The sequence below is a fragment of the Heptranchias perlo genome, chromosome 4, assembly GCF_035084215.1.
Source record: "Heptranchias perlo isolate sHepPer1 chromosome 4, sHepPer1.hap1, whole genome shotgun sequence".
In the NCBI taxonomy this organism is placed as follows: domain Eukaryota; kingdom Metazoa; phylum Chordata; class Chondrichthyes; order Hexanchiformes; family Hexanchidae; genus Heptranchias; species Heptranchias perlo.
The window spans coordinates 76,565,281-76,593,263 of NC_090328.1; the positions used below are offsets into that span (position 1 = coordinate 76,565,281).

At 43.3% G+C, this 27,983-nt stretch overlaps 1 protein-coding gene across 2 annotated transcripts; it reads right to left on the reverse strand.

Moving 5' to 3' along the window:
* Window positions 1-217: 217 nt before the first annotated feature.
* LOC137320523 (uncharacterized) lies at window positions 218-27,897 on the reverse strand. Of its 2 annotated transcripts, XM_067982213.1 has the most exons (4): window positions 27,771-27,897; window positions 18,698-19,256; window positions 11,854-12,030; window positions 218-285 (listed from the first exon to the last, which is right to left on the reverse strand). In XM_067982213.1, the coding sequence occupies exons 1-4, from the start codon at window positions 27,837-27,839 to the stop codon at window positions 230-232; spliced, it is 861 nt and encodes a 286-aa protein (XP_067838314.1). In that variant the 5' UTR covers window positions 27,840-27,897; the 3' UTR covers window positions 218-229. The 2 variants fall into 2 exon arrangements, with proteins under 2 accessions (XP_067838314.1, XP_067838315.1); XM_067982214.1 differs by lacking the exon at window positions 218-285 and having other exon boundaries at window positions 11,761-12,030.
* Window positions 27,898-27,983: the final 86 nt, after the last annotated feature.

The window sequence follows — 27,983 nt, forward strand, 5'->3', positions numbered from 1 at the left end:
AAGGAAAGTCTAAGGAGTACTTTGTGTTCAAAGTATTCATCCAATGTCCATTTAAAAAAATGCACACACATCTATTGCGACGTTGAAAGAAAACATAAAATCTCTTGCCTGCAGAGGAGAGTTAGTCCCATGATTGCCCAGAGGGCCTGTATTCTTTGCAATGGAGGTGGTGCATTCAAACATTTAAGAGAGTCTGGAAATGTACTCTCCCAGGGAAACATTATACTAGCTATTGGGGAAAAAAAAACAGAAAATGTTGGGAATGCACAGCAGGCTCGTCAGCATCTGAAAAGTAAAAAGGTAAGTTAACAAGGATTTGAGGAGTGGATTCATATTGTGATTTTCCCCTAACATTCCTATTCCTCATTTTGCACGTTGCAACAACTTTAGGTTCATAGGTTGCTGTGACTAGTAGGAGAGGGACCTGTTTTGTGTTTTTATTATTTTTTGAAGCCCCAAAAATCAATTGCTGGATTATTCTTCCCACCAGTCCCCTGCCACGCATTCCCAAAAAAGCTGTTTGCTTTTATTCTTTGTAAAAGGACTGGTGTGAGAGAAATTGAACTGTATTTCAAATACATTTAAAAGCCTCCCCAGACATTGGGCCTCAAGTCTCATTATAATGGAGCCGCTGCGGCATCAGAACCCGCTGGTGAAGAGTCGTGCAATTTCGGGTCGCAGCGGAACTCAGGTAAGCGGGTCCGGGATCGGATCGGGGTGGAGGCGGGGGTTGGTACGGAATTAGGGGTGGTTAAATGTGTGGCTCCACATTAAGTTAAGTAAATGTAAAAAGCTTATCCTGTAAGTCGCAGGCGATTCCCAAGGTTTGGTCTCCCTGGGAACTGCCGCAGGGTAACCCAATCTAGCATGAGTGCCTTTATTTGCATATGTAACGAGTCTAATGCCTGTTTCAGGTGCGGGTAAAGGACACCTATTTTTTTTTCCTTTCTCAATATGGCGAGCGGCTTCCTACCCCCCCCCTCTCCCCCATATTGGGGCTTAGTAGGCCAGTTAGCACCCGAGAAATGGGCAATGCACGGCCAAATTTATAGGCTGAGCTTCTTACCAGAAGCTACTCTGAAGATGTTAACTGAGGCTGACTCCAAAGCTCAATAGTTTAAGTTGAAACTGGTTAAGTGCAGTCATGGTTCTATTTAATCAACACAGGGAATTGTTTTTACCAGTTTTTTTCTGTATTAATTTTTAATATTATGCTTTTGCCTATCTCTGTGGATTTGCTAACATTAATGGGGATGGATTTCCTCGGAGCTTCTCCCGCTCTGCTGCCATAACTTTAGCGGAGGTCTGGGTGAAATGCTCTTTGCTCATGTAATCGTGGTTTCTAGCTCTATTTCCGCCAAAGGTACCCCGTTGGAGCGGGAGACGCTATGAGGAAATTTACCCCCATATTGACTATTCAGAGTGCAGTTAGAACCTCTGGGGTTGATTCATCCAAGTTATGGAAAGAAACTTCTGATGTTTTTGTTCTCAAAATTATTTATATCAAAGGACAGTCTTACATAGGCTGACCAATAGGCTGCCGACTTTGTTTTACCACAGCATGACAGTCATCAGAAGCTGTGACTGGTAATAATATTAGGTAGCATGTTGCAAGGATCACCATATGCCTCCATTCATGTTTTTGATAACATTTCCTGTTGATATTTAAAGGTTATTGATTTAACGCAACACATTAAAGGGAAGGAAACTGGTCCTGATATTTTCTTTTTGATCTACCCAGTGGCCTTTTCACTTCAGAGCTATTACTGGCGCATCATGGATTCTGCTTGAAATGATTTCCAAGTATCGAGCAAGGGTGAACAGGCTTAAAGTACATCGTTTCAACATCTTAGGCTGCCTCTAAGTGTAGTAAGTGCCAACATTATTTTTTGCAATGTTGTGAAAATGTCAGTTATGGTTTGTTTAATGGTGTCTGCATAGGTAATGAGTAACTCTTTGCATTATTGCAATGAGTTTTAGCAATCTCAGCCCAGTTACTAATGGTTATGGGCTACAACACAAAACTGCCATGATGTGACAATCTCACTCAGAGGCCCAACAGATGGCTAGTGCAGGAAATGAAATGTCACACTTATGCAGTAGTGGGTGCTCTTCATGTTGTTGGAGTAAAGTGAAAGAAACTTTGTTCTGCACTGAAATCTATGATTGTGGGAAAAATGAGGAAGAAAGCACTTTAACTCGCCACCACAATAACAACTGTAGGATCTGAGAGAATTGGTTATCATGAATAAATATGGGTATATTTTCCTCCATTCACTAATGTCAACGAAAATGTTTCCCAGCTTTATACTCAATCTGACTCTTTCACTTATGTTGTTTCATTTATTATTAATTATTTTAAGTGAGCTAACACCTGTTAAAATAGCAGAGAGATGAATTAGATGCATGTTAAGTGTTCATTTGATAACTGAAAGTAGTTTCTAGCTTTGTCATTTAAACATTGGGGGAGAATGCCACCATTGTTCAGTTATACAACATTAAGTATATTTAATACTAAAAAGGTATTAAACACAAACAACAAAAGCATAGAACCAGTTGATATATCTTTTTTCTTACTAGTTCATCTCCCAGGGATTTCACAGGGGGGCCTTGATTTTCCTAGTAAAACGCGTCTATCTTTGGGCAGTATAAAGGCGGTCTGCTGAGGGAAATGGGGCAGGGAGGCCTTCCACTAAAACCCTGCCACAAAAAATGGCTGACAAAATTTTCCCCCAATCATGCCAACATTGAGTGAAGCCACTCATCCCGCCTCACGTACATGAAGGCAAAAGACATGGCTTTGTAATCCACAGGATTTCCCTTAGATTCTGGTCAGTCCCACCACTATAAATTGCAACCAGTACATGTCCCAGAGGTGGGAAATCATAGTAAAGACCATAGGTCATACAGATCAGCGATCCTGTAAAGCCTTGAAATGACTTTCAATATATAAAACTATGAAAATCTCCAGGATTTATAGGTAGTTGCTCTATTTTGATAATTTAAAGAGAGAATTTAAGTTTAATGAAATAATGGATTGCTTCTTGGAGTTCTGTTGTTCCTATGCTTTAAGGAAGTGGATGATGATGACAGAGAAGATGGGAGCCAGGAGAATCCAGCAAAACATACACAGGTAATACCTGACCCTGGGTATCCACATCAGAGGTTTTACAGACCAAGGAAGTCCTATCTGGAGTTTTCCTAAAGGCAGTTTGCAAGAAGGCTGCAGATTCCTCTGGATGCAGGAAGTCATATATGCCACTGTTGGCACCTTTCCGTCACGGGGCCAGCTTTGTCAGTGGGCGTGAATGTAACAACTGCTCTAAATTTTTATGCAACTAGTCAGCCTTGGATGACACATATCAATCAATGTGCATAACTGCATTAAACAGATAATTTATTCAAGTGGGCTTCAGATTTCATTACCTTCCCCATGGATCCGCCAAGGCTGAGTCAAAGCAACCAATTTTTAATCGAGTGGGAGGACTCCCTCCATTATTTGTAACTGTGAAATGTTGTTTGACCGTTTTACACAACTACAATCCACCCTGAAGCATGTAGCACCTACAGTAGAGCCCGCCCTTAACCGAGATGCTAAGTGCATCAGTGGGTTTTCTCAGGAGCAGTGTAACTGATGCTGTACAGACCTTGGGCGCTAAATTGGGCCATGTAGCGCCCATTGTTTCGGCGCTACACGGCCTCCGAATATCCAAGATGGCGTCTTGGATGTGCACGCACATTGCTAGCATGACGTGTGCCGGAAGCCATCTTGGTAAAGGGTTTAGCGCATGCACAAATAAGGAACGCCGGCATCATGTAAAGTAAGGAGAATACGTGTTCAGTCAGTCAGTCAGTGTGCAACGCTGATTTAAAGTGATAGACACCATTTTGGCACTTAACACTCCACTCGACGCACTGTCTTAACCACGACCGTCCAAACATGTCTTAGAGTGCCTGGAGGACCTCCCACTAGCATTATTTAAAGGGACCATGCAAGATTTACAGGTTAGCTGCTGATGCATTTGTACCTTTATTTGGAGGTCTCCTATACTTGAATACTAAGACTCAGGGACATAGCCTAACATTTAGAGCCAGGAGTTGCAGGAGTGAAGTTAGGAAACGCATCTACACGCAAAGGGTGGGAGAAGTTTGGAACACTCTTCTGCAAACGACAGTTGATGTGAGCTCAATTGTTAATTCTAAATCTGAAATTGGCAGATTTCTGTGAACCAAGGGTACTAAGGGATATGGGTCTACGGTGGGTATATAGTGTTAGGTCACAGATCAACCATGATCTCATTGAATGGTGGAACAGGCTCGAGGTACTGGCTACCTTTTAAGAGATGCAGGCTGACTGTCAGAGATACAACCTGTCTTTAAGAGATTCTGGCTCCCTCTGCTGGTGGAAAGCCCAAATGTCGTGGAATCCTTTTGTGAAGCCCTGGTTTTCTCACGTGCACGAGGTACGTTCTCTAAGCAGGAGCTTGTGCTACCTGCGACGGGTCGACCGGATGCGGGTTAATCGCGCAATGCGATGCCCGGGCCTGTTTTTGGGGGTAAACCAAATTATCCTCCCTTGGATTCTGACATCCATGATTATTCCGGACTGGACTGAGGTCATAATATAGGATAAAATTGATAAAGCACCTATGGTTATTGCAGCCAACCATATATACTGGGCAATTAGCATTAGCTATTTGCCATTCCAATAGGCGTCAAAGACAAAGTCACCGCTTATACCGTGTTAAAGGCTCTGGCTATTTTGGACAGACTCAGCTGTTCAATCTGCTGCACTCACTCACCTGACGAAGGAGATAATCTCCGAAAGCTTGTGATTTTCAAATAAAACTGTTGGACTATAACCTGGTGTTGTAAGATTCCTTACATTTGTCCACCCCAGTACATCACCGGCATCTCCACATCATCTTTAAGGTGTGATTACCTTGGCTATTTAATCCAGTCATTTGGGTCAGGTTGCCGCTTTTTTTTATTGGTTCATGGGATGTGGGCGTTGCTGGCAAGGCCAGCATTTATTGCCCATCCCTAATTGCCCTCGAGAAGGAGGTGGTGAGCTGCCTCTTGAACCGCTGCAGTCCGTGTGGTGAAGGTTCTCCCACAGTGATGTTAGGTAGGAAGTTCCAGGATTTTGACCCAGCGACAATGAAGGAACGGCGATATATTTCCAAGTCGGGATGGTCCATGACTTGGAGGGGAACGTGCAGGTGGTGTTGTTCCCATGTGCCTTTGTCCTAGGTGGTAGAGGTCGCGGGTTTGGGAGGTGCTATTGAAGAAGCCTTGATGAGTTGCTGCAGTGCATCCTGTGGATGGTACACACTGCAGCCACGGTGCGCCGGTGGTGAAGGGAGTGAATGTTTAGGGTGGTGGATGGGGTGCCAATCAAGTGGGCTGCTTTGTCCTGGATGGTATTGAGCTTCTTGAATGTTGTTGGAGCTGTACTCATCCAGGCAAGTGGAGAGTATTCCATCACACTACTGACTAGTGCCTTGTAGACGGTGGAAAGGCTTTGGGGAGTCAGGAGGTGAGTCACTCGCTGCAGAATACTAGCCTCTGACCTGCTCTTGTAGCCACAGTATTTATGTGGCTGGTCCAGTTAAGTTTCTGGTCAATGGTGACCCCCAGAATGTTGATGGTGGGGGATTCGGTGATGGTGATGCCATTGAATGTCAAGGGGAGATGGTCATTGCTAGCCACTTGTCTGGCATGAATGTTACTTGCCACTTATCAGCCCAAGCCTGAAAGTTGTGCAGGTCTTGCTGCATGCAGGCACCATAAGAGATAGGAGCAGGAGTAGGCCATTTGGCCCCTCGAGCCTGCTCCGCCATGCAATGAGATCATGGCTGATCTGATTTTTACCTCAACTCCACTTTCCCTCCTTTTTCCTATATCCTTTGACTCCCGTGATCAAAAATATGTCTAACTCAGGCTTGAATGTATTCAATGACTCAGCCTCTACAGCTTTTTGGGGTAAAGAATTCCAAAGATTCACGACCCTCTGGGAGAAGAAATCCCTCCTCATTTCCGTCTTAAACGGGCGACCCGTTATTCTGAGACTATGCCTCCTAGTTTTAGATTCTCCCATGAGAGGTAACATCCTCTCAGCATCTACCCTATCGAGTCCCCTCAGAGTCTTGTATGTTTCAATAAGGTCTCCTCTCATTCTTCTAAACTCCAATGAGTATAGACCCAACCTGTTCAATCTTTCCGCATAAGGCAACCCTTCCAGACCCGGAATCAATCTAGTGAACCTTCTCTGAACTGCCTCCAATGCAAGTATGTCCTTCCTTAAATAAGGGCACCAGAACTGTATGCAGTACTCCAGGTGTGGTCTCACCAGCACCCTGTTCAGTTGTAGCATGACTTCCCTGCTTTTACACTCCATCCCCCAAGAAATAAAGGCCAATATTCCGTTTGCCTTCCGGATTACCTGCTGCACCTGTATGTTGACTTTTTGTGTTTCATGTACGAGGACACCCAGATCCCTCTGTACCGCAGCATTTTGTAGTATTTCTCCATTCAAATAATATTTTGCTTTTTTATTTTTCCTCCCAAAGTGGATGACTTCACATTTTCCCACATTATATTCCATCTGCCAAATTTTTGCCCATTCACTTAACCTATCAATATCCCTTTACAGGCCCTTTGTGTCCTCATCACAACTTGCTTTTCCACCTATCTTTGTATCATCAGCAAATTTGGTCACAAGACACTCTGTTCCTTCATCCAAGTCATTGATATATATTGTAAATAGTTGAGGCCCCACCGCTGGACCCTGCGGCACCCCACTAGTTACAGATTACCATTTTTAAAATGACCCTTTTATCCCGACTCTTTGTTTTCTGTTAGTTAGCCAATCCTCTATCCATGCCAGTATATTACCCCCAACAGCACGAGCTCTTATCTTTTATGCGGCACCTTAGCGAATGCCTTTTGGAAATCCAAATATACTGCATCCATTGGTTCCCCTTTATCCACCCTGCCCGTTACTTCCTCAAAGAACTCTAATAAATTTGTCAGACATGATTTCCCCTTCATAAAACCATGTTGACTCTCCTTTATTGTATTATGAGTCTCCAAATGTCCTGCTACTACTTCCTTAATAAAGGATTCCAGCATTTTCCCAATGACAGATATTAGGCTCACTAGTCTATAGTTACCTGCTTTCTGTCTCACTCCCTTCTTGAATAGGGGTGTTACGTTTGCGATTTTCCAATCCACTGGGACCTTTCCAGAATCTAGTGAATTCTGGAAGATTACAACCAATGCATCCACTATCTCTGTAGCCACTTCCTTTAAGACCCTCTGATGCAAGCCATCAGGTCCAGGGGTCTTGTCAGCCTTTAGACCCATTAGTTTACCTAGTACTTTTTCTCTAGTGATAGTGATTGTTTTTAGTTCCTCCCTCCCCTTTGCCCCTTGATTTTCTACTATTATTGGTATATTATTAGTGTCTTCTACTGTGAAGACAGATATAAAATATCTGTTCCATTCCTCTGCCATTTCCTTCTTTTCCATTATTACTTTCCCAGTCTCATCCTCTAAGGGACCAATGTTTACTTTAGCTACCCTCTTCCTTTTTATATACTTGTAGAAGCTTTTATATTTCTTGCTAGTTTACTTTCATAATTTATTTTCTCCCTCTTTATTATTCTTTTAGTCACCCTTTGCTGGTTTTTAAAGTTTTCCCAATCTTCGGGCTTACCAGTAATCTTTGCCATGTTATATGCTTTTTCTTTTAACCTGATACCATCCTTTACTTCCTTAGTTAGCCATGGTTGGTTCACCCTTTTTGTGGTGTCTTTCCTCCTAACAGGGATATGTTTTTGTTGCGAGTCATAAAATATCTTTTTTAATGTTTACCACTGCTTATCCAGCATCATACCATCTAATCTGTTTACCCAGTCCATTTTAGTCAATTGCGCCCTCATTCCTTTATAATTGCCCTTATTTAAGTTTAATACAGTAGTTTCAGACTCAAGATCCTCGCGCTCAAACTTGATGTGAAATTCTATCATGTTATGATCACTGCTTCCCAAGGGATCCTTTACTTTGAGATCATTAATTAATCCTGTTTCATTACACATTACCAGATCCAAAATGGCCTGTTCCTTGGTTGGTTCCCCGCCGTATTGGTTCAAGAAACAGTCCCTAATAAACTCGATGAACTCCTCCTCAGGGCTTTTTTTGCCAATTTGATTTGTCCAATCTATGTGAAAGTTAAAATCGCCCATGATTATTGCATTACCTTTTTTACAAGCCCCCCTTATTTCCTGATTAATATTTTGCCCTGCAGTGTAGCTACTGTTAGGGGGCCTATACACTACTCCCACCAGTGATTTCTTTCCCTTGCTGTTTCTTACCTCCACCCAAATTGATTCGACATCTTGGTCTTCTGAGCCAAAATCATTTCTCACCATTATACCAATTTCATCCTTTATTAACAGAGCTACCCCACCACCTTTACCTTTTTTCTTATCCTTCCGAAATGTTAAATAACCCTGAATATTTAGCTCATGGACTGCTTCATTATGTGAGGGGTTGCGAATGGAACTGAACACTGTGCAATCATCAGTGAACATCCCCATTTCTGACCTTATGATGGAGGGAAGGTCATTGATGAACCAGCTGAAGATCGTTGGGCCTAGGACATTGCCCTGAGGAACTTCTGCAGCAATGTCCTGGGGCTAAGTTGGTTGGCCTCCAACAACCACTACCATCTTCCTTTGTGCTAGGTATGACTCCAGCCACTGGAGAGTTTTCCCCCTGATTCCCATTGACTTCAATTTTACCAGGGCTCCTTGGTGCCACACTTGGTCAAATGCTACCTTGATGTTAAGGGCAGTCACTCTCATCTCACCTCTGGAATTCAACTCTTTTGTCCATGTTTGGACCAAGGCTGTAATGAGTTCTGGAGCCGAGTGGTCCTGGTGGAACCCAAACTGAGCATCGGTGAGCAGGTTATTGGTGAGTAAGTGCCGCTTGATAGCACGGTCAACGACACCTTCCATCACTTTGCTGATGACTGAGAGTAGACTAATGGGGCAGTAATTGGCCTGATTGGATTTGTCCTGCTTTTTGTGGACAGGACATACCTGGGCAATTTTCTACATTGTCGGGTAGATGCCAGTGTTGTAGCTGTACTGGAACAGCTCGGCTAGAGGCGCGGCTAGTCCTGGAGTACAAGTCTTCAGCACTACAGCCAGGATGTCGTCGGGGCCCATAGCCTTTGCTGTATCCAGTGCACCCAGCCGTTTCTTGATATCACGTGGAGTGAATGGGCTGAAGACTGGCTTCTGCAATGGTGGGGATATTGGGAGGAGGTTCTGAGATGGATCATCCACTCGGCCCTTCTGGCTGAAGATGGTTGCAAACGCTTCAGCTTTGTCTTTTGCACTCACGTGCTGGATTCTGCCATCATTGAGGATGGGGATGTTCATGGAGCCTCCTCCTCCTGTTAGTTGTTTAATTGTCCACCACCATTCACGACTGGTTGTGGCAGGACTGCAGAGCTTTGATTTGATCTGTTGGTTGTGGAATCGCTTAGCTCTATCTATAGCATGCTGCTTCCACTGTTTAGCATGCATGTAGTCCTGTGTTGTGCCTTCACCAGGTTGGCACCTCATTTTTGGGTACGCCTGGTGCTGCTCCTGGCATGCTCATTTACAATCTTCATTGAACCAGGGTTGATCCCCTGGCTTGTTGGTAATGGTAGAGGGAGGAATATGCTGGGCCATGAGGTTACAGATTGTGCTGGAATACAGTTCTGCTGCTGCTGATAGCTTACAGCACCTCATGGATGCCCAGTTTTGAGCTGCTAGATCTGTTCTGAATCTATCCCATTTAGCACCGTGATAGTGCCAAACAACACGTTTGCACTAACAGCACGGACTGCATCAGCAACATGGCTGGAAAGAGAAAAGTGATGAACCTCAGCATGAAAATTAATCTCCTAATATACGAGTTCAGGTTGGATGCCCGATTTGCCGAAGGTGCCAGCATGTCCGAGCGCAGCACTTCTGTCGACCTAAATCTGCTGTCACCAACTTAAGAGCTACACCATGAACAGCTATTCACTGAATGGCATCCCTGACGGAAAGAGGAAACACGAGGCAAAGGATGGGGAAGTCGAGAAGGCACTGCTGTACTGGTTTCAGAATGCCCGTGGGAGAGATCTGCTTGTCAGTGGCCCCCTTCTAGCCCAAAAAGCCATGCAGTTGGCTAAAGCACCTGGTAAAGTACAATTACATGCTCTATAATGAAATGAGAAGTTACTTTTTAATTTTTTTTAGCAATTGTGGCTCAATTTGTGAACCTACAGACTCGCTGGTTCACTTTGTCGACTGACATTTTGGAGGCATTTTTAATGTCAAATCAATGTTTGAGAAACGCTACTCACTTTACTACCCAGTTCATATCCAATATAAACGGTGGGGACTATAAAACTTGAAATGATAAAACTTTAAAGCCCTGATTTTAACTTAGCATACTCGTGAGAAAGGGGTGGGTTCGGGTTGTATGCCTGAATTACACCTCACCCAATTTTACATTGGGCGGGTTAGGCTAAAATTGGGGCTTAAAAGTAGTACAAGAGCAGAAACATGTATTTGCATATGGGGGCATTACAGCTGAACTGGATCCTATCCTCATCCAACATTCACTTCCAGCTTGGATCACTGGGTAATGAGGTGCAGGAGCCCATGCCAATTTTCTCTTTCCCAACTGAGGGAGTTAAGGCCACTTGTATTGCTTCTGCTTCTGCTGTTGCTGTCTTGGCTGAGATCAGTTAACTCAGCATACACTGGGGATCAAACCTGTGATTCTTCTGGTCTGTATGGCTCAGCTATTCATTGCCTTAACTGCCTGCTCTGGAAAAATGAGTGTTAAAATTGCAGCCTTCAACCGGTTACTTACCGTGCATAAAATGTCACAAATATATTCCAACAGACTATAGTTGCATGAAATAAACCTAAATTTAGAAAAATCACAGAAGTGGTACAATTTTAAAGGGGGTGTAGGAACAGAGAGACCTGGGGGTGTATGTACACAAATCTTAGAAGGTGACAGGACAAGTTGAGAATGCTGTTTAAAAAAGCATATGGGATCCTTGGCTTTATTAATAGAGTACAAAAGCAAGGAAGTTATGCTAAACCTTTATAAAACACTAGTTTGGCCTTATCTGAAGTATTGTGTTCGATTCTAGGCACCAAACTTTCGGAAGGATGTCAAGGCCATAGAGAGGATGCAGAAGAGATTTACTAGAATGGTACCAGGGATGAGGGACTTCAGTTATGTGGAGAGACTGGAGAAGCTGGGGTTGTTCTCCTTAGAATGGAGAAGGTTAAGAGAAGATTTGATAGAGGTGTTCAAAATCATGAGCGGTTTTAATAGGGTAAATAAGGAGAAACTGTTCCCAGCGGCAAAAGGAAAGGTAACCAGAGAACACCGATTTAAGGTGATCGGCAAAAGAACGAGAGGCGACAAGAAAAAAAACATTTTTAGGTAGTGAGTTGTTATGATTTGGAATGCACTGCCTGAAAGGTTGGTGGAAGCAGATTCAATAATAACTTTCAAAAGGGAATTTGATAAATACTTGAATGGAAAAAATTTACAGGTCTATGGGGAAAGAGCAGGAGAGTGGGACTAATTGGATAGCTCTTTCAAACAGCTGGCACAGGGATGATGGGACAAATGGCCTTCTGTGTTGTATTATTTTATGATTCTAAGCTCATCAGACGATTCAGATTTTCAAAGAAACATGATTTATTAGCTGGTCAAAAAGTTGACAGGAGATCAGGTTACACTTGTGCCCCTAGAACATTTCTATATACTTGTTACCTTTACAGATCAAAGGGACTGGAAGAGTTCCTTCGTGCTGCCTCCCTATGAGGGTGGGCTGTAATGTGCATTTACGTTCATCCTTTATCAGGTCAGGTGCTCTGTTCTTCGCAGCTCCTTTATATAGTTTCCACTGTAAGTCTTTTAAGTCAAGGAAGGATTCATAATGCTGCGTTCCTGAAAGTGAACGCAAATACCTTAATTCAGAGAATAACACCGGGAATTTCCTTGCTACGTCTCCTGATCGGGCGCAATAACTTCGGCGGAAGATGAGCAGAAACCCCACTTGTGTATCTATTCAGATTTCTGTCAATCTTCTGCTGAAGTTAGGGTGGCTGATTGACAGGAACTTACACCCAAATTTCCTGCAGAGCTCATTTGCCTATGCCGAAAAGTAAAAACCACCATAAAATAAGTATGAATTCAGCAGTATTATTTTGCATTCTAATTTCTATGTTCTAAATGGCTGAACCTCAGCTTAAATTAATGGTTGTTTCAGTAGTTCTAATAAAGTTGATCATACACTCGTATGCTAACATTTTGACCCTCATTATAAAGTTCTTTAAATAATCAAACTTGCTAATAAATTAAACTTTGTTCTTCACTATGTTAGTCAAGGAAATTTCCAACCAAACTTTTAAAATTTATTAAGTAAATATACTGGCCTGGAATTTCGTGGAACACTTTGGCATAACTATACCTGAAGAGGGAAGTTTCATCTGCCCACTTCCACCCCGAGGAAATTAGCACGTGACATTTACGTCGGGTTTACGGCAAAACCTCGCTACGCGCAAATTTCCTTGATTCATTTGTACCGCTTTTGTGATACATCCACTGAAACCCCCTGTCGCTCATTTACATAGTTCCGCTCCCCCCCCACCTCATACAAAAGACCAGCTCACATGAGTTTCCTGCATTTACGTCAGTAATGCGCTGGCGTAGGTTTACCCCCCAAAATTTAAGTGCAGCAAGACCCAAAGCCACCTGATATCAATGTCACTGAAATTTTCAGGTCTGAAGCTTTAATTTTTCATAGGAAACAGGCAATTTCAGAACTGACACTTCCTTGTTCCTTTTATTTCCTTGCATGTAAATAATTTTAACTGTTGAATAGAAACTGCAGTGTCTGCCCTGCTTCGTTATCACGTGATTTGCTGAATTAGAGATTGAGGCATTGGGTAGATGAGATTTTGCAAATATCTATCAAAATAATAAAATAATTGTATATCTGAATTAGACAAGATGATTGTATGAAACTATGTGATCCAGGTGTAGCTACCCTTCAAATCTGATTTTCTACAAATTCGCATTTGGGCTTCCTGAATTGGTTGTACTTATCGAGGACTAACATAGTGAAGAACAAAGTTTAATTTATTAGCAAGTTTGATTATTTAAAGAACTTTATAATGAGGGTCAAAATGTTAGCATACGAGTGTATGATCAACTTTATTAGAACTACTGAAACAACCATTAGTTTAAGCTGAGGTTCAGCCATTTAGAATATAGAAATTAGAATGCAAAAATAATACTGCTGAATTCATACTTATTTTATGGTGGTTTTTACTTTTCGGCATAGGCAAATGAGCTCTGCAGGAAATTTGGGTGTAAGTTCCTGTCAGCAAGATCAGCATAAGTGCAAACCAGGAAATTCTGGGCCTTTTTGAAAAAAAACTTTTCCCCCAATTTTTAAAGAACTGTACTCCATTGAAAATTATTTTTCAAACTACTATAGTATTAATTTGACTTTCATCTTTTAAACAGTTTATAATAGTCTTTTTCTTTCCACTCCACATTTCCCCTTGCTGCACCCTTTGAGCCTCATAACTTGTGCGTTCCAAATCGGGCCACCGTCATTTCTGTTTGTCAGCAGGCAGCAGAATTTAGCACAGCAATAGTGCAGATAAGAGAGCAGCCAGTTAGTCTTGTTTGAGTTCTAAAATTGATGGGATTCCCTGTAATGTTGTAAGAGTTATTGAAGAATCTTTCTACTCCTTGAGAATCTAGTATCAAGATATGCACCTATTTTACAAAATTGCACAGCAGTAATGAGGATTCCCAGATTTTGTTTATAACACCATATACATCAGCTTTTTAAAAAAACAATCTAATCGTTACATTTGAGTTTTTACTCTAGATGTTTTTCTGAAGTTTTCAGCATTTACAGGCTTAACTGTCTCTTTGCAGAGATACAAAATAACAGTTCCGTCTGCTGCGTTAAACTGTGGTGCAAACTGGATCGAACACAAAGTCCCTGAATTTTAATATTACGCAATGGTTTGTTTCTGGCTATCCATTAAGAGTCTCTGATCTATTTACCTCTGACTGATGACTACAGAGAAACAGTTTAATTGGAACAAGACAGGCTGAGAAATACTTTTCAAAATTTGACCAGGACAAAGGAAATTTAAGTATGTGCCACTTAAGCTCAAAATGAGCTGTCAATCAAACAAAATCCACAAGATGCTAGTATTTAAATTAAGTAGCTGATGTAGATATAACGAGGTAGAGTTTCTGCAGGGATTCTCTGAACTCCTGCCGTAACTTCAGCAGAATCCCTGGAGAAACGGTGTAAATAGCAGTTTATGGCGTTTCTGCCAATCTTCTGCTGAAGTAATGGAGGGAGATCAGGAAAGGTCCTGTGGAAATTCCAGGCAAACATTTTTGCTGTGCTGTTAAAACAAACATTATCAGGTACATTACAAACCTACTTCCTCATTTTTAAATTCAAATTAAAACATTGTCAATTTATTTAAAAAGATGGTTTTTGCTTCTGCAATATTTCTTATTCTTGGAATGACTCCTGGATCCTGCTGATCAAAGAGATAAAACTAGAATATCATAGAAATGCACAGCAGGTCAAAAAGCAAGACAATAACATTTTGAGTAAGACGAGGTCTTGTTTTTTATTTCAGATTTCAAATAATCACAATTTTTATTATCTTAAAAAAAACAACTAGACTAGTGGCCATTTATGAGGGCTTGATTTAATTTCTATTTTAAAAAAATCTTCCTTATCCCTTGTTGTTCCACTCATTCTTCCATTATTTATGTCTTTCCTTTGCTCTATTCTATTTATTTATTGTGCTCTCCCATTAATTTTCTCTTTCTATGTTTTTAAAAATTATTTTATAATCTTTTTTTGTTTCTTTTGTTTTGTATGTTCTCTGGTTCTCAGTTAGGCTTGTCAGTGTATCAGTGTCTATAAGAAGTTCAAAAATGTGTATATTTAGTACAAAAACTAATCAATGAATTTATACAGAAAGTTAGAAATTAAGGGTCAGGACACTAACGTGGTCAAAATAAAATTTGTTTTACTACAGGAACATTTGACATAGATTTAATAGTAGCTGCAGCAGCAGCTATAATTGTCAAATCACATCTGTATGTCATGGGGCCAGAAGCTGGAGGCTGAGGACAAACCTAGACGATCTTGAGGATAGGCTAAGAGACGGAGAAGAACCACGCTGGGAGATTGCAGGGTCTATGTAAGAACGAAAAACAGAAAGGAGGACCAATGAAGAAATTTGATGACAAAGAAATAAAGAAAATCATTTAAAAAAAAATAAAATTAGACAGCTAGAGAAGCAGAAACAATCTGCCATAGAGTGGCAGATTACTGGTTCATTGCCTTCTTTTGCCCACAGTCAATTCCCATTCTCAGCTGTGCCATGAGAGGAGACACTGAATGCAAGCCAGCTGTTTCCCTAAAGGATGGAGTCCAAAATCAGAAGCCAAGTCACCCGTGCACTTCCTAGTTGCTTGCTCGAGCAGGATTTGCACAGGACTGTGAGCAGGTTTCTTACCCAGCTTTTCAGATTGTGCATGGTGTGGCGGGACCTGAAGAGATGGCAAAAAAGAGGAAAGACAGAAAACCAACAATGGGAAAGGACAAAAACGAGGATGCAATAAAGTTTTAAACGTATATTGAATATTTTCATTATAGAAAGTGTATTAGAGAAAGATGCCTCACTCTAAACAGACGCGAGTCTAGCTTGTTTCTCTCTTTCTTTCATTCCTCATTATTTTCCTTATTCCCACTTTTACTGTTAGTCGTATTGGTTTTTCAGCATTACTGTTCCTTGCAATATTCCAGAATTTTATCAGTAACCTGTGTTCTCTATTTCCTGGGTCCACTTTTTTCTATCTCTTGGTTTAAACTTCTAGGGAGAGAGGAGGCTCGTGTGGGGCATAAACACTGGCATGGACCTGTTGGGCCAAATGGCCTGTTTGAGCTGTACATTCTATGTAACTTACAAACGTACATAAATGCACATTACTGCTACATCATTTAATTTCTCCCAGCATTATTACAACATTGCTTTATCCAGACTTTAAATTTAAAGTTTTATAAAACATGCCTGCTACTTTAAGTAGGAATCATTATTTGAGATAAATGTTAGTTAGTTCAAGATTTTTTTTAATTCATGGAATGTGGGCATCACTGGCAAGGCCAGCATTTATATTGCCCATCCCTAATTGCCCTTGAGAAGGTGGTGGTGAGCCGCCTTCTTGAACCGCGGCAGTCTGTGTGGTGAAGGTTCACCCACAGTACTGTTTAGATAGGGAGTTCTAGAATTTTGACCCAGCGACAATGAAGGAATGGTGATATATTTCCAAGTCGGGATGGTGTTTGACTTGGAGGGGAACGTGCAGGTGGTGTTCCCATGTGACTGCTGCCATTGTCTTTCTCGGTGGTAGAAGTCGGAGGTTTTGGAGGTGCTGTCGAAGAAGCCTTGGCGAGTTGCTGCAGTGCATCCTGTAGATGGTACACACTGCAGCCACGGTGTGCCAGTGGTGAAGGGAGTGAATGTTTAGGGTGGTGGATGGGGTGCCAATCAAGCAGGCTGCTTTGTCCTGGATGGTGTTGAGCTTCTTGAGTGTTGTTGGAGCTGCACTCATCCATGCATGTGGAGAGTATTCCATCACACTCCTGATTTGTGCCTTGTAGATGGTGGAAAGGCTTTGGGGAGTTAGGAGATGAGTCACTCGTCGCAGAATACCCAGCCTCTGACCTGCTCTCGTAGCCACAGTATTTATATGGCTGGTCCAGTTAAATTTCTGGTCAGTGGTGACCCCAGGATGTTGATGGTGGGGGATTTGGCGATGGTAATGCCGCTGAATGTCGAGGGGAGGTGGTTAGATTCTGTTTTGTTGGAGATGGTCATTGTCCAGCACTTGTCTGGTCGAATGTTACCTGCCACTTATCAGCTCAAGCCTGGATGTTGTCCAGGTCTTGCTGCATGCGGGCACGGACTCCTTCATCATCTGAGGGGTTGCGAATGGAACTGAACACTGTGCAATCATCAGTGAACATCCCCATTTCTGACCTTATGATGGAGGGAATGTCATCGATGAAGCAGCTGAAGATGGTTGGGCCTAGGACACTGCCCTGAGGAACTCCTGCAGCAATGTCCTGCGGCTGAGATGATTGGCCTCCAACAACCACTACCATCTTCCTTTGTGCTAGGTATGACTCCAGCCACTGGAGAATTTTCCCCCTGATTCCCATTGGCTTCAATTTTACTCGGGCTCCTTGGTGCCACACTCGGTCAAATGCTGCCTTGATGTGATTGGCTTACGGATCTAAGTTTTCTCCCATATTAACTAATACTTGTTACTGGGAAAATTTGAGTTATCTGCAGTCTTTTTATTAATTTCCATCCAACACTTAATAATTAAAGGTGTGTGTGGGGGGGGGGTGGCGGCAGCGGAGAGAGGGGGTAATATTAACCCTTCTATTGTCAGGTTAGTTCTACCTTAAGATTATCCATGTAAAAAAAAATCACATTTTTCCTTTCCAATTTTCGCTGTTCAAAATTACTAAACACCATTTTCTTTTGCAATTTCCTACGCTAAATTAAGATTTTTAAGGCAAGTTATACATAAGAGGTTATTTGAAACTGAGGGGGTGAATTTCCTTGGAGCTTCTGCTTTAACTTTGGTGGAATTTTAGCATAAATGGGGTTTTTGCACAACTTCCGCTGAAGTTACAATGGCAGAGTGGGAGAAGCTACAGGGAAATACACCCCTTATTATAGATCCACTGATATGAAGGCTGCCAGCAATGGGTTCCTTTACCATATGCATATAACATGGCATTACTAGCTTCCTTCTCAGATTCAGCATCACATGTATGATAAGAAAGCACTTCCTATTGTTTATACCAATGACAGTTACTGGGGTGGAAATTTCCTTTAACTGCTGAGGACACAAGGTAGGTTTTCATCTGTGGTGCGTCTGGGGAATGTTCTGGTACTTCAGGTCTCCGCCACATTACATTGCCCCAGGATTTCTGCGTTTCCCCACAATAGGTAGTATTAGTCCTGTGTCTGCAGTAGGTGCAAGCTTAACATAAGCATGCTAATGAGGTGAGGAGGAGGGCTTTCCCAACCCTCCAACTTCACTTATCTCTTCATGCCCTTATAGGGTGCCCAAAAAAGGGGTACCCCAAAAAGGTGGTGGTGTGACTGACACCAGATCCCTGTGCAGACTGGAAGGTCTGCAGGGTGTTCCGGGGCATCCCAAAGAAGGAGGCTTGCTGAAGATACGTTATTTTCTTTGCTTTGCGGGATGGTCTTTGGGCCTTGGGTTCTCCTGCAGAAGCCAGAAAACCCCAATGCCGATGGCCAGGCGCCCAGCTGCAGACCTTTTCAGCTTGCTGGTGCATCCCTATATTTGCTCCCAGGGGTTGTGCCAATGCTAAAGCAATTGGCTGGGGCCAGGAAATGTGTGCCCACTCCTCTCTCAGCAGGCACAGTACACTGTGTCTGTCTGATGCCTGATTATAGGGGAGGGAGGGAGAGAGAGGGGAAAATCAGTGCTATGCTTTATAGCTATAGCTTACCTGTTAGTACTGACCGTTGAATCCGTGGAGGACATAGAGATGGCTTGATCTTCAGAAAAGGGCTTCTTGCTTGACTTGTTTTATCAATAAGTGGCCTTCTCTTTCTATCTCTCTGTGGTATTAACAGAGATGGAAGAGTGTATTCTTTACCACTTACATTTGAAATAAGTAGTTTCTTCTGTGGTGCATTAATCCTCTGATCAAATTGGTTATCCAATTTAGCTTTTTTGGGCCAATTACATACAAGCTTTGATTTTCGTGAATCTTGAGGTTTCGTGTCCATCTTGCATTGAAGAGATTTCGCATCCATGTTGCATCCAAAAATGCTTTGTTGAGGGCACAATTCAAATTTAATTCTTTTGGATGAGCCAGATCTAATATGCTTATAATCTGGCAATTTTGCATTTTTAATACCCTGATTGTCATTAGCAGTTGGTATATCTACAGTGGGTAATTGGAGTCTCTCTGCTTCTGTTAATTTCTCCACATGATTCTGTTCACTCTGAGATTCCAGCCGTTGCTTACTTAAATTTTCAATGGCAAGTAACAATTCTGATACCTAAAGAAAAAAATCATTGGAAAAAATAAACAGGGTTCCCATTAACTGAATCTTGATAGATATGTAAAATTTCTTGAGGCTGTAAGTCACTTGTACTATCTGTCATAACAAAGAAATACTGCTATCTAGTACAACATATAAGAAGTTTCACTCTAAATGCTTAGGCATCTGAGAGACATGCACTTGGGTAGTGTTAATCCCATGTTATTAACCTCTTCAGCTGTCTGGACCCTAAGCTCTGGAATTCCCTCCTTAAACCTCTCCACCACACTACCTCTCTCTCCTCCTTTAAGACGCTCCTTAAAATCTACCTCTTTGACCAATCTCTTGGTTACCTGCCTTAATGTCTCTTTTGGCTCGGTGTCAATTTTTACCTGGTTACTCTCCTGTGAAGCACCTTGGGACGTTTTACTACATTAAAGATGTTATATAAATGTAAGTTGTTGTTCAGGGCTGTTTGGTGCTGGTACAATAGAGAGCACAATGGTCAATTTAAAGTGGTTCTTCTATTATGGGTAAATACACTGCAACACAATAAGACTTTATCTGCCCTGTTCAGTTAGATAGAATATTGGTTTCATCGATAAGCTTTGTCTTTTTTTTTGTTAAGTGCTATGTTATTGATTAAGGTAGCACTGCCCCTTTTTTCCCCTCAATTGGGTATTTCCATGTGATGCAACATCAACAATTGAGGGGTAACTCAGAGGGAGCGTCATCAATACCTTTTTTTGTGACCTCTGCCGATGTGCGGGGGGGTATTGATATTCCTCAATACCAGTTTAACTTGTGTGATCTTGGAACACATTTGTGCTCAGCTCTGGAGGGGAAATGCCTTAATTATTGCCTTAAATGTTTCCTCAAAATAGTCAGTAGTCAGACTGAATGCTAGGAACAGAAATTGCTAATGTTAATTCAACATGAAGGCTTTTACAAACAAAACATGCCTTACCCGTGATAGAAAATAAGCCATCAAGACCACAGGCCTGGAGATGGCTTGTTAAGTGGGCATAAAGATGTCGGGCTAGAAATTCGATTGCATCTGAAAACAAGTGCGCAGGAGGCAGGGTGTGCTGCAAGCGGTCCCAGGGACCATGTGAAATTGGTGTTGGGAGCTCATTATAATGATTCAGGTGTGCAGCCAATGCTACTATTCATTGGCTGCACACCTGTTTGTGGGGGGGGGGGCGGATGGAAGTCGGACTTCACTGACTCCACTTAAAGGCAGCCAGCAACTCTTAAAGGGGAGGTGCACTCTGGCTGCAGACAACAGGGAAGCTTGAAAAATGGCTGGAAGAGGCTCCGACAGGACATTCAGGTTTTTTGTTGCCACGTTGGAGGCCCTAATCCAGGCGGTGAATAGGAGGAGGGAGATCCTGTTCTCCTAGTGGGCAGAAAGCCCTCCAGACAACACCTCCACCGCCAGTGGGAAGAGGTTGCTGAGGAGGTCAATGCCAGGAGCTTAGCTCCCAGGACATGGCTGCAATACAGAAATAAGGTCAATGAGCTCCCCAGAGTTATTAGTAAGAATACTGCTCTCTTACTCTCTGCTCATACATGCACCACCTCCAGCCTCACTACTCACAATACTCCCTACCCCGGCTTCTCTTCACTCTCCGATAATCACTGAACCACACTTCATTCCACCTGCTTCTCCTCACACTCACCACTGTTGCAACCCTCACCTCACATCTTACACGCTGCATACCAGCTATTTGATCATGACATGTACATTCTCTAAACACCTCAAAAGACACGCTCCCTTTTTTCTTGCAGGTGAGGGTCATACGTAACTTTCGCCAGGAAGTTGCCACAAGAGGAAGCAGAGCTTGTCTTCACACCGTCTCCCCATAGTAATGGGGAGAGTCATGGCCGTGGTGAGTGGCAACACCAGAGGAGACATCGCGCAGGATTTCTTCACATCCTTATCCTCTTTTTTTTTTCCCCTTCTTACTTCTGTCTCACACTACACACTCTGCATGACATGCTTTCACCAACCACTTCTTCCAATGCTCTCCCTTCACAATGAAAGCTAACCCTTGTCCCTCTCTTTCATTTCAGGTGGTGAAAATGTGGAGACACCTCTGCCACTTCAGGAAGAGGAGACCAGCCTTCCTGAAGATGCACCAGCACTCGATCTGACGCTAGCCAGCACCAGCTCAGAGATTGGCATCACGCATACTTGAGGCTAGACTAGAGGAAAGGTCTTCCTGTGGTGAATCACCGGCTACAAGTGTGCAGGAGTTAGGGTGCCACAGGTGCCAGCTTGCCAGAGAGCGAGGTCACATACCAGTTCTGCTGCAGAGAACTCAGATGTTCACTTTGAAGGCCCAAGCTACCGAAGAAGGCTGATGGGGGCACATACCAGGAAATGTTAGGTGCACTGGGCAGCCTGCCAGCGAGCTTGCACGCAGTGACTCGGAGCATTGAGGAATCCAGCTCCAACTTATATTGGGGCTTTGTGCAGAGAATGGAGACCATTGTGCCCAACATGGACCGAGTGATCAGATCCATGAACACTATTTATACCCATCATGATGAAACCTCTGATGACAGCTCTGATAGTTTCCATGGCAGCCCAGACTGCTGCCATCTTGGCTCTGGGGGCCAGTGTTGACAGGAGCTTTCAGAGCATCACATCACTCCTGCACTCTGTTCATGTGCAGAACCGAGGGAGTGCTGAGGCGCAGTCCCAGGAGAATGGCCTTTGTTCCTTGGGAGAGGCACCTATAGAATGGTTATAGCATGGAAGGAGGCCATTGAGTCCACGACGGCTCTATGCATGAGCAATCCAGCTAGTCCCAAAGCCCTGCACATTTTTTCCTTTCAAGTACTTATCCAGTTCCCTTTTGAAGGCCATGATTGAATCTGCCTCCAACACTCCCTCGGGCAGTGAATTCCAGATTCTAACCAATCGCTGTGTGTGTAAAAGAAAAGAAAATTCTCATATCACCTTTGGTTCTTTTACCAATCACCTGAAATCTATGCCCTCTGGTTCTTGACCTTCCTGCCAATGGAAATAGTTTCTCTCTATCTACTCTGTCTAGACCCTTCATGATTTTGAATAACTATCAAATTTCCTCTCAACCTTCTCTGTTCCAAGGAGAACAATCCCAGCTTCTCCAGTGTATCCACGTAATTAAGTCCCTCATCCCTGGAATCATTCTAGTAAATCTCTGCACCTCTCCAAGGCCTTCACATCCTTCCTAAAGTGCGGTGCCCAGAACTGGACACAGTACTCCAGTTGTGGCCGAACCAGTGTTTTATAAAGGTTCATCATGACTGTCTTACTTTTGTACTCTGTGCCTCTATTTATAAAGCCCAGGACCACGTATGCTTTTTTAACCACTTTCTCAACCTGCTGTCTTCACTCAGGAGGACAGCATGCCTGTTCCCCCGCCACCCATTCTGCCAGTGCCTTTGTTAGTGCCACACAACCAGCTGGCTCAGACTGCCCCGGCCCACGGTGAGATGCTGCAGTCAAGGCCCAGAGCTGCTTGAGGTCGCTAACCATGGCTATCTGAAGTGTCCTCAATGGAAGCTCAGCAGCCTTCCATCTCCCAAGCTGTAGCCACTGGGGAAATACTTTGTAGGAGCACTAGGATAGGTAAACAAGCATTGAAGACAGGCATTAAGGGGTTGCACAAGGGTGATTTAAAAAAAAATATATTCGTTCATGGGATGTGGGCGTCATTGGCAAGGCCGGCATTTATTGCCCATCCCTAATTGCCCTTGAGAAGGTGGTGGTGAGCCGCCGCCTTGAACCGCTGCAGTCCGTATGGTGAAGGTTCTCCCACAGTGCTGTTAGGAAGGGAGTTCCAGGATTTTGACCCAGCGACGATGAAGGAACGGCGATATATTTCCAAGTCGGGATGGTGTGTGACTTGGAGGGGAAGGTACAGGTGGTGTTGTTCCCATGTGCCTGCTGCGCTTGTCCTTCTAGGTGGTAGAGGTCGCGGCTTTGGGAGGTGCTGTCGAAGAAGCCTTGACTAGTTGCTGCAGTGCATCCTGTGGATGGTACACACTGCAGCCAAAGTGCACCGGTGGTGAAGGGAATGAATGTTTAGGGTGGTGGTTGGGGTGCCAATCAAGCGGGCTGCTTTGTCCTGGATGGTGTCGAGCTTTTTGAGTGTTGTTGGAGCTGTAGTCATCCAGGCGAGTGGAGATTATTCCATCACACTTCTCAGTTGTGCCTTGTAAATGGTGGAAAGGCTTTGGGGAGTCAGGAGGTGAGTCACTCACTGCAGAATACCCAGCCTCTGACCTCTTGTAGCCACAGTATTTATATGGCTGGTCAAGTTAAGTTTCTGGTCAATGGTGACCCCCAGGATATTGATGGTGGGGGATTCGGCGATGGTGATGCTGTTGAAGGTCAAGGGGAGGTGGTTAGACCCTCTCTTATTGGAGATGGTCATTGCCTGGCACTTGTCTGGCGCGAATGTTACTTGCCATTGCCTGCTCTTGTAGCCACAGTATTTATATGGCTGGTCAAGTTAAGTTTCTGGTCAATGGTGACCCCCAGGATATTGATGTTGTCCAGGTCTTGCTACATGCGGGCACAGACTGCTTCATTATCTGAGGGGTTGCGAATGGAACTAAACGCTGCGCAATCATCAGCGAACATCCCCATTTCTGACCTTATGATGGAGGGAAGGTCATCGATGAAGCAGCTGAAGATAGTTGGGCCTAGGACACTGCCCTGAGGAACTCCTGCAGCAATGTCCTGGGGCTGAGATGATTGGCCTCCAACAACCACTACCATCTTCCTTTTGTGCTAGGTGTGACTCCAGCCACTGGAGAGTTTTCCCCCGATTCCCATTGACTTCAATTTAACTAGGGCTGCTTGGTGCCACACTCTGTCAAATGCTGCCTTGATGTCAAGGGCAGTCATTCTCACCTCACCTCTGGAATTCAGCTCTTTTGTCCATGTTTGGACCAAGGCTGTAATGAGGTCTGGCGCCAAGTGGTCCTGACGGAACCTAAACTGAGCATCGGTGAGTAAGTGCCGCTTGATAGCACTGTCGACGACACCTTTCTTCACTTTGCTGATGATTGAGAGTGGACTGATGGGGCAGTAATTGGCCGGATTGGATTTGTCCTGCTTTTTGTGGACAGGACATACCTGGACAATTTTCAACATTGTCGGGTGCATGCCAGTGTTGTAGCTGTACTGGAACAGCTTGGCTGGAGGTGCAGCTAGTTCTGCAGCACAAGTCTTCAGCGCTACAGCAGGGATGTTGTCGGGGCTCATAGCCTTTGCTGTATCCCGTGCACTCAGCCGTTTCTTGATATCATGTGGAGTGAATCGAATTGGCTGAAGACTGGCTTCTGTGATGGTGGGGATATTGGGAGGAGGCCGAGATGGATCATCTACATGGCACTTCTGGCTGAAGACGGTTGCAAACGCTTCAGCCTTGTCTTTTGCACTCACGTGCTGGACTCCGCCATCATTGAGGATGGAGGATGGGGATGTTTACAGAGCCTCCTCCTCCCGTTAGTTGTTTAATTGAGCTTTGATCTGATCCGTTGGTTGTGGAATCGCTTTGCTCTGACTATAGCACGTTGCTTCCGCTGTTTAGTATGCATGTAGTCCTGAGTTGTTGCTTCACCAGGTTGGCATCTCATTTTTAGGTACGCCTGGTGCTGCTCCTGGCATGCTCTTCTACACTCTTCATTGAGCCAGGGTTGATCCCCTGGCTTGTTGGTAATGGTAGATTGCGCAGTGTTTAGTTCCATTCGCAACGCCTCAGATAATGAAGCAGTCCGAGCCCACATGCAGCAAGACCTGGACAACATCAATGTCCTGGGGGTCACCATTGACCAGAAACTTAACTTGACCAGCCATATAAATACTGTGGCTACAAGAGCAGGCAGTGGCAAGTAACATTCGCGCCAGACAAGTGCCAGGCAATGACCATCTCCAATAAGAGAGGGTCTAACCACCTCCCCTTGACATTCAACAGCATTACCATCACCGAATCCCCCACCGGGCCATGAGGTTACAGATTGTGCTGGAATACAATTCTGCTGCTGCTGATGGCCCACAGTGGCTCATGGATGCCCAGTTTTGTTCTGAATCTATCCCATTTAGCACGGTGGTGTTAACTCTTAGACACAGATGGAATTGAGTTGTTGGCTAAATTGTGCCAGTGCTTTAATCTCAGTTTACAAAGGATTTGCACTCCTGGGCTGTCGTGCATTATTTAAATGAGTTGACCCCACAAATTCCAGTGGGATCAGCAGCACATAACACGCATGGGCAGAAGCACCAGTAACTTTGGGGCTTGCTTATTTATTTGACTTTTTTTTAAACTGTTTAATTCTGCAACACTGTTTGCTGTAAATTATAAATGATCCTCATGGAAGTACTTTGCTAAACCAAAGAAAGAAATCTATCTGCTGTGTTGCTAAAATGTTGCTGATTTATTTGATAGCATATACTTAGTGATTATTTATATCTTTGTTTTGACCTGAACACAATTTCCTATTCACATGAATAGTGTTTTGATGGAAGGAGAGTCCCTTAAGGCAAAGCACGATACTTTGTGGTATTTTACTGTATTGAGAAACGATCCTTACCTTTTTGGCACAATAATACAAACACAATTTTCTCTAGGGCAAACAGTTATCTTCTTATGAATTAATTTAATGTTTCTGCTTCTAGCTTTCCCTTGTTGCTAAAGCTTTAAGGCCCCTTAACTTATTTTTATCTCTTAATATTTAGGCAGGGACATGTCATAGCAAATGCTCATAATGCTACGTCCACCTCCGTCTGCCTGTGACATGCAATGCCTTATGAAGTCTTGTCTCAAAGTGCATCATTAGTGATTTTACAACTATCTACCCATTACCAAAATGGTGTATAGTAGCATACTGAAAAAAGCTGGCAAAAGGAATGTTTTAATATTTAACTATCAAAATATTACTTTATACTAGGAGAAGCTCCTTTTTGATTAACTTCTATTTATGACATTATGTAGTGTTTATATCAGAGTCCCACTTTTTTTACGGCAGCGCTACAACATCAGGAAGAACTTGTAGTCAGTTAAGTACACAAACTACAGAAAAAATTCCGTAGTCCTAGGTCTTAAGTCAAAGTCATAAAAGAGTGGTGGAGTTGAATTACATCTCACGATGGGGGCTGAACTCACTAAGGACTTCTCCCATTCCACTGCTGTAACTTCGATGGAAGTTCAGCAGAAATCCCGTTTTCACACGTAAACAGACTCTCCTTCAAACTTCCACTGAAGTTACGGCGGCAGAGCAGGAGAAGCCCCATGGAAATTCACCCGACATCTTCTGTGGTTTGTAGAAACATTCACTTAAACATTTGAATTGTACTGCTGCTTAATTGTTTAGCCACACTTAAAGAAGTTTTTCAGTTTGATAAGTATTCAAAATATAACAGTTTACTTCTATTTTTTTTCCTCACCAATTTTTCTCCACTCACCTCCTTTCCTGAAGCTGCTGACTCTTTGCTGGGGAACATTACCATGGCCGCCAGTCACCCTTTGGTACCGCTTGTATGGCTGCTATTTAAATGTGAGCTTTGACAGAAAATGTTGGTAGCTACAGCCACCTAGTCACGTCCCCAGGCAGCTTGCTGGAGAAAAGGCCTCGAGGATCAGGCCACTGTGGCGCCAGCAGCATTCCTCATGTAAGTCCTTTAAAGGGGACCAGGAGAGGAAGACGACCGGGATGGTGGTTAGTGGTAGCCAGGATTGGGAAGGGTAGCAGCGGCAGGCAGCGGCCCACGTGATTTGAACGTGGAACGGGGAGGAGCATCCTCCTGGCTCCAAATTCAGATAAGTATATTTTATACATTTACGTTGTTGGTTGTGGCCTGCAGCGATCCCTTTAAGGGCCACCTATTAGGCCGCATGTAGACCTGGTTTTCATTTAGGGCAACCCAATATTGCAGAGGGGGCCTCAAATAGTCGTTGGGCCCCTTATTTGAATATGCAAACAGCCAAACGCCTGGTTCAGGCATGGGCCCTGGACACCTGTATTTTTGACTACACCAATACGGTGGGCAGCGCACTTCCTACCTACCATATTAGAGACATAGGTGCCTCTTTAGCGCCTGAAAAAGAGGCATGGTGCCATCAAATTTCATGGGCATAGTTCCTCACTCAAGTAGTTGAGCAGATGATCTTTTTTCAGGACTCCACCTATTTGATTGTTATCCAACAACGAGGTATGCAGAGCAATAATAGTTGACATTCCATCTGAATGCAGCATTTACATTTGCTGCCACTGTGCTGCTCATTTTGGAAGTTCTGGTGAAACCCATTTCTTTGGGTAATATTGACTCCTCCAGATGCCTGATTTACTTTACAACATTACAACTGAAGCCAGGGCTGCTGTTAGGTACAGCGCTGTAAGGTGATAGGACATGAGTGTATCAGTGTGCTATGCCACAATATCACATCATGCAAGTACTGTTATTAGTAGGCTCAGGAAACACAATAGCACATATTAATTTGCTATTTGTATTTTTTTCCACTTGATTCTTACCCTAAAGGAGGATGAACATCTAGTTAGTCTGTTCTCTTCATCTCTCCATTCCTTTTTGTTTCCCTTCATCTTAAAATTCTGCAGATATCAAGCACTGCGTAGAAATTCAACAGCTCCTTTTTTTAGAAAGCAGCTAAGATAAAGATAGCATAACATAAATAGGTTTGCCGTCTTGTTCATATTCTATACTATTAATATTTGAATTACTATGAA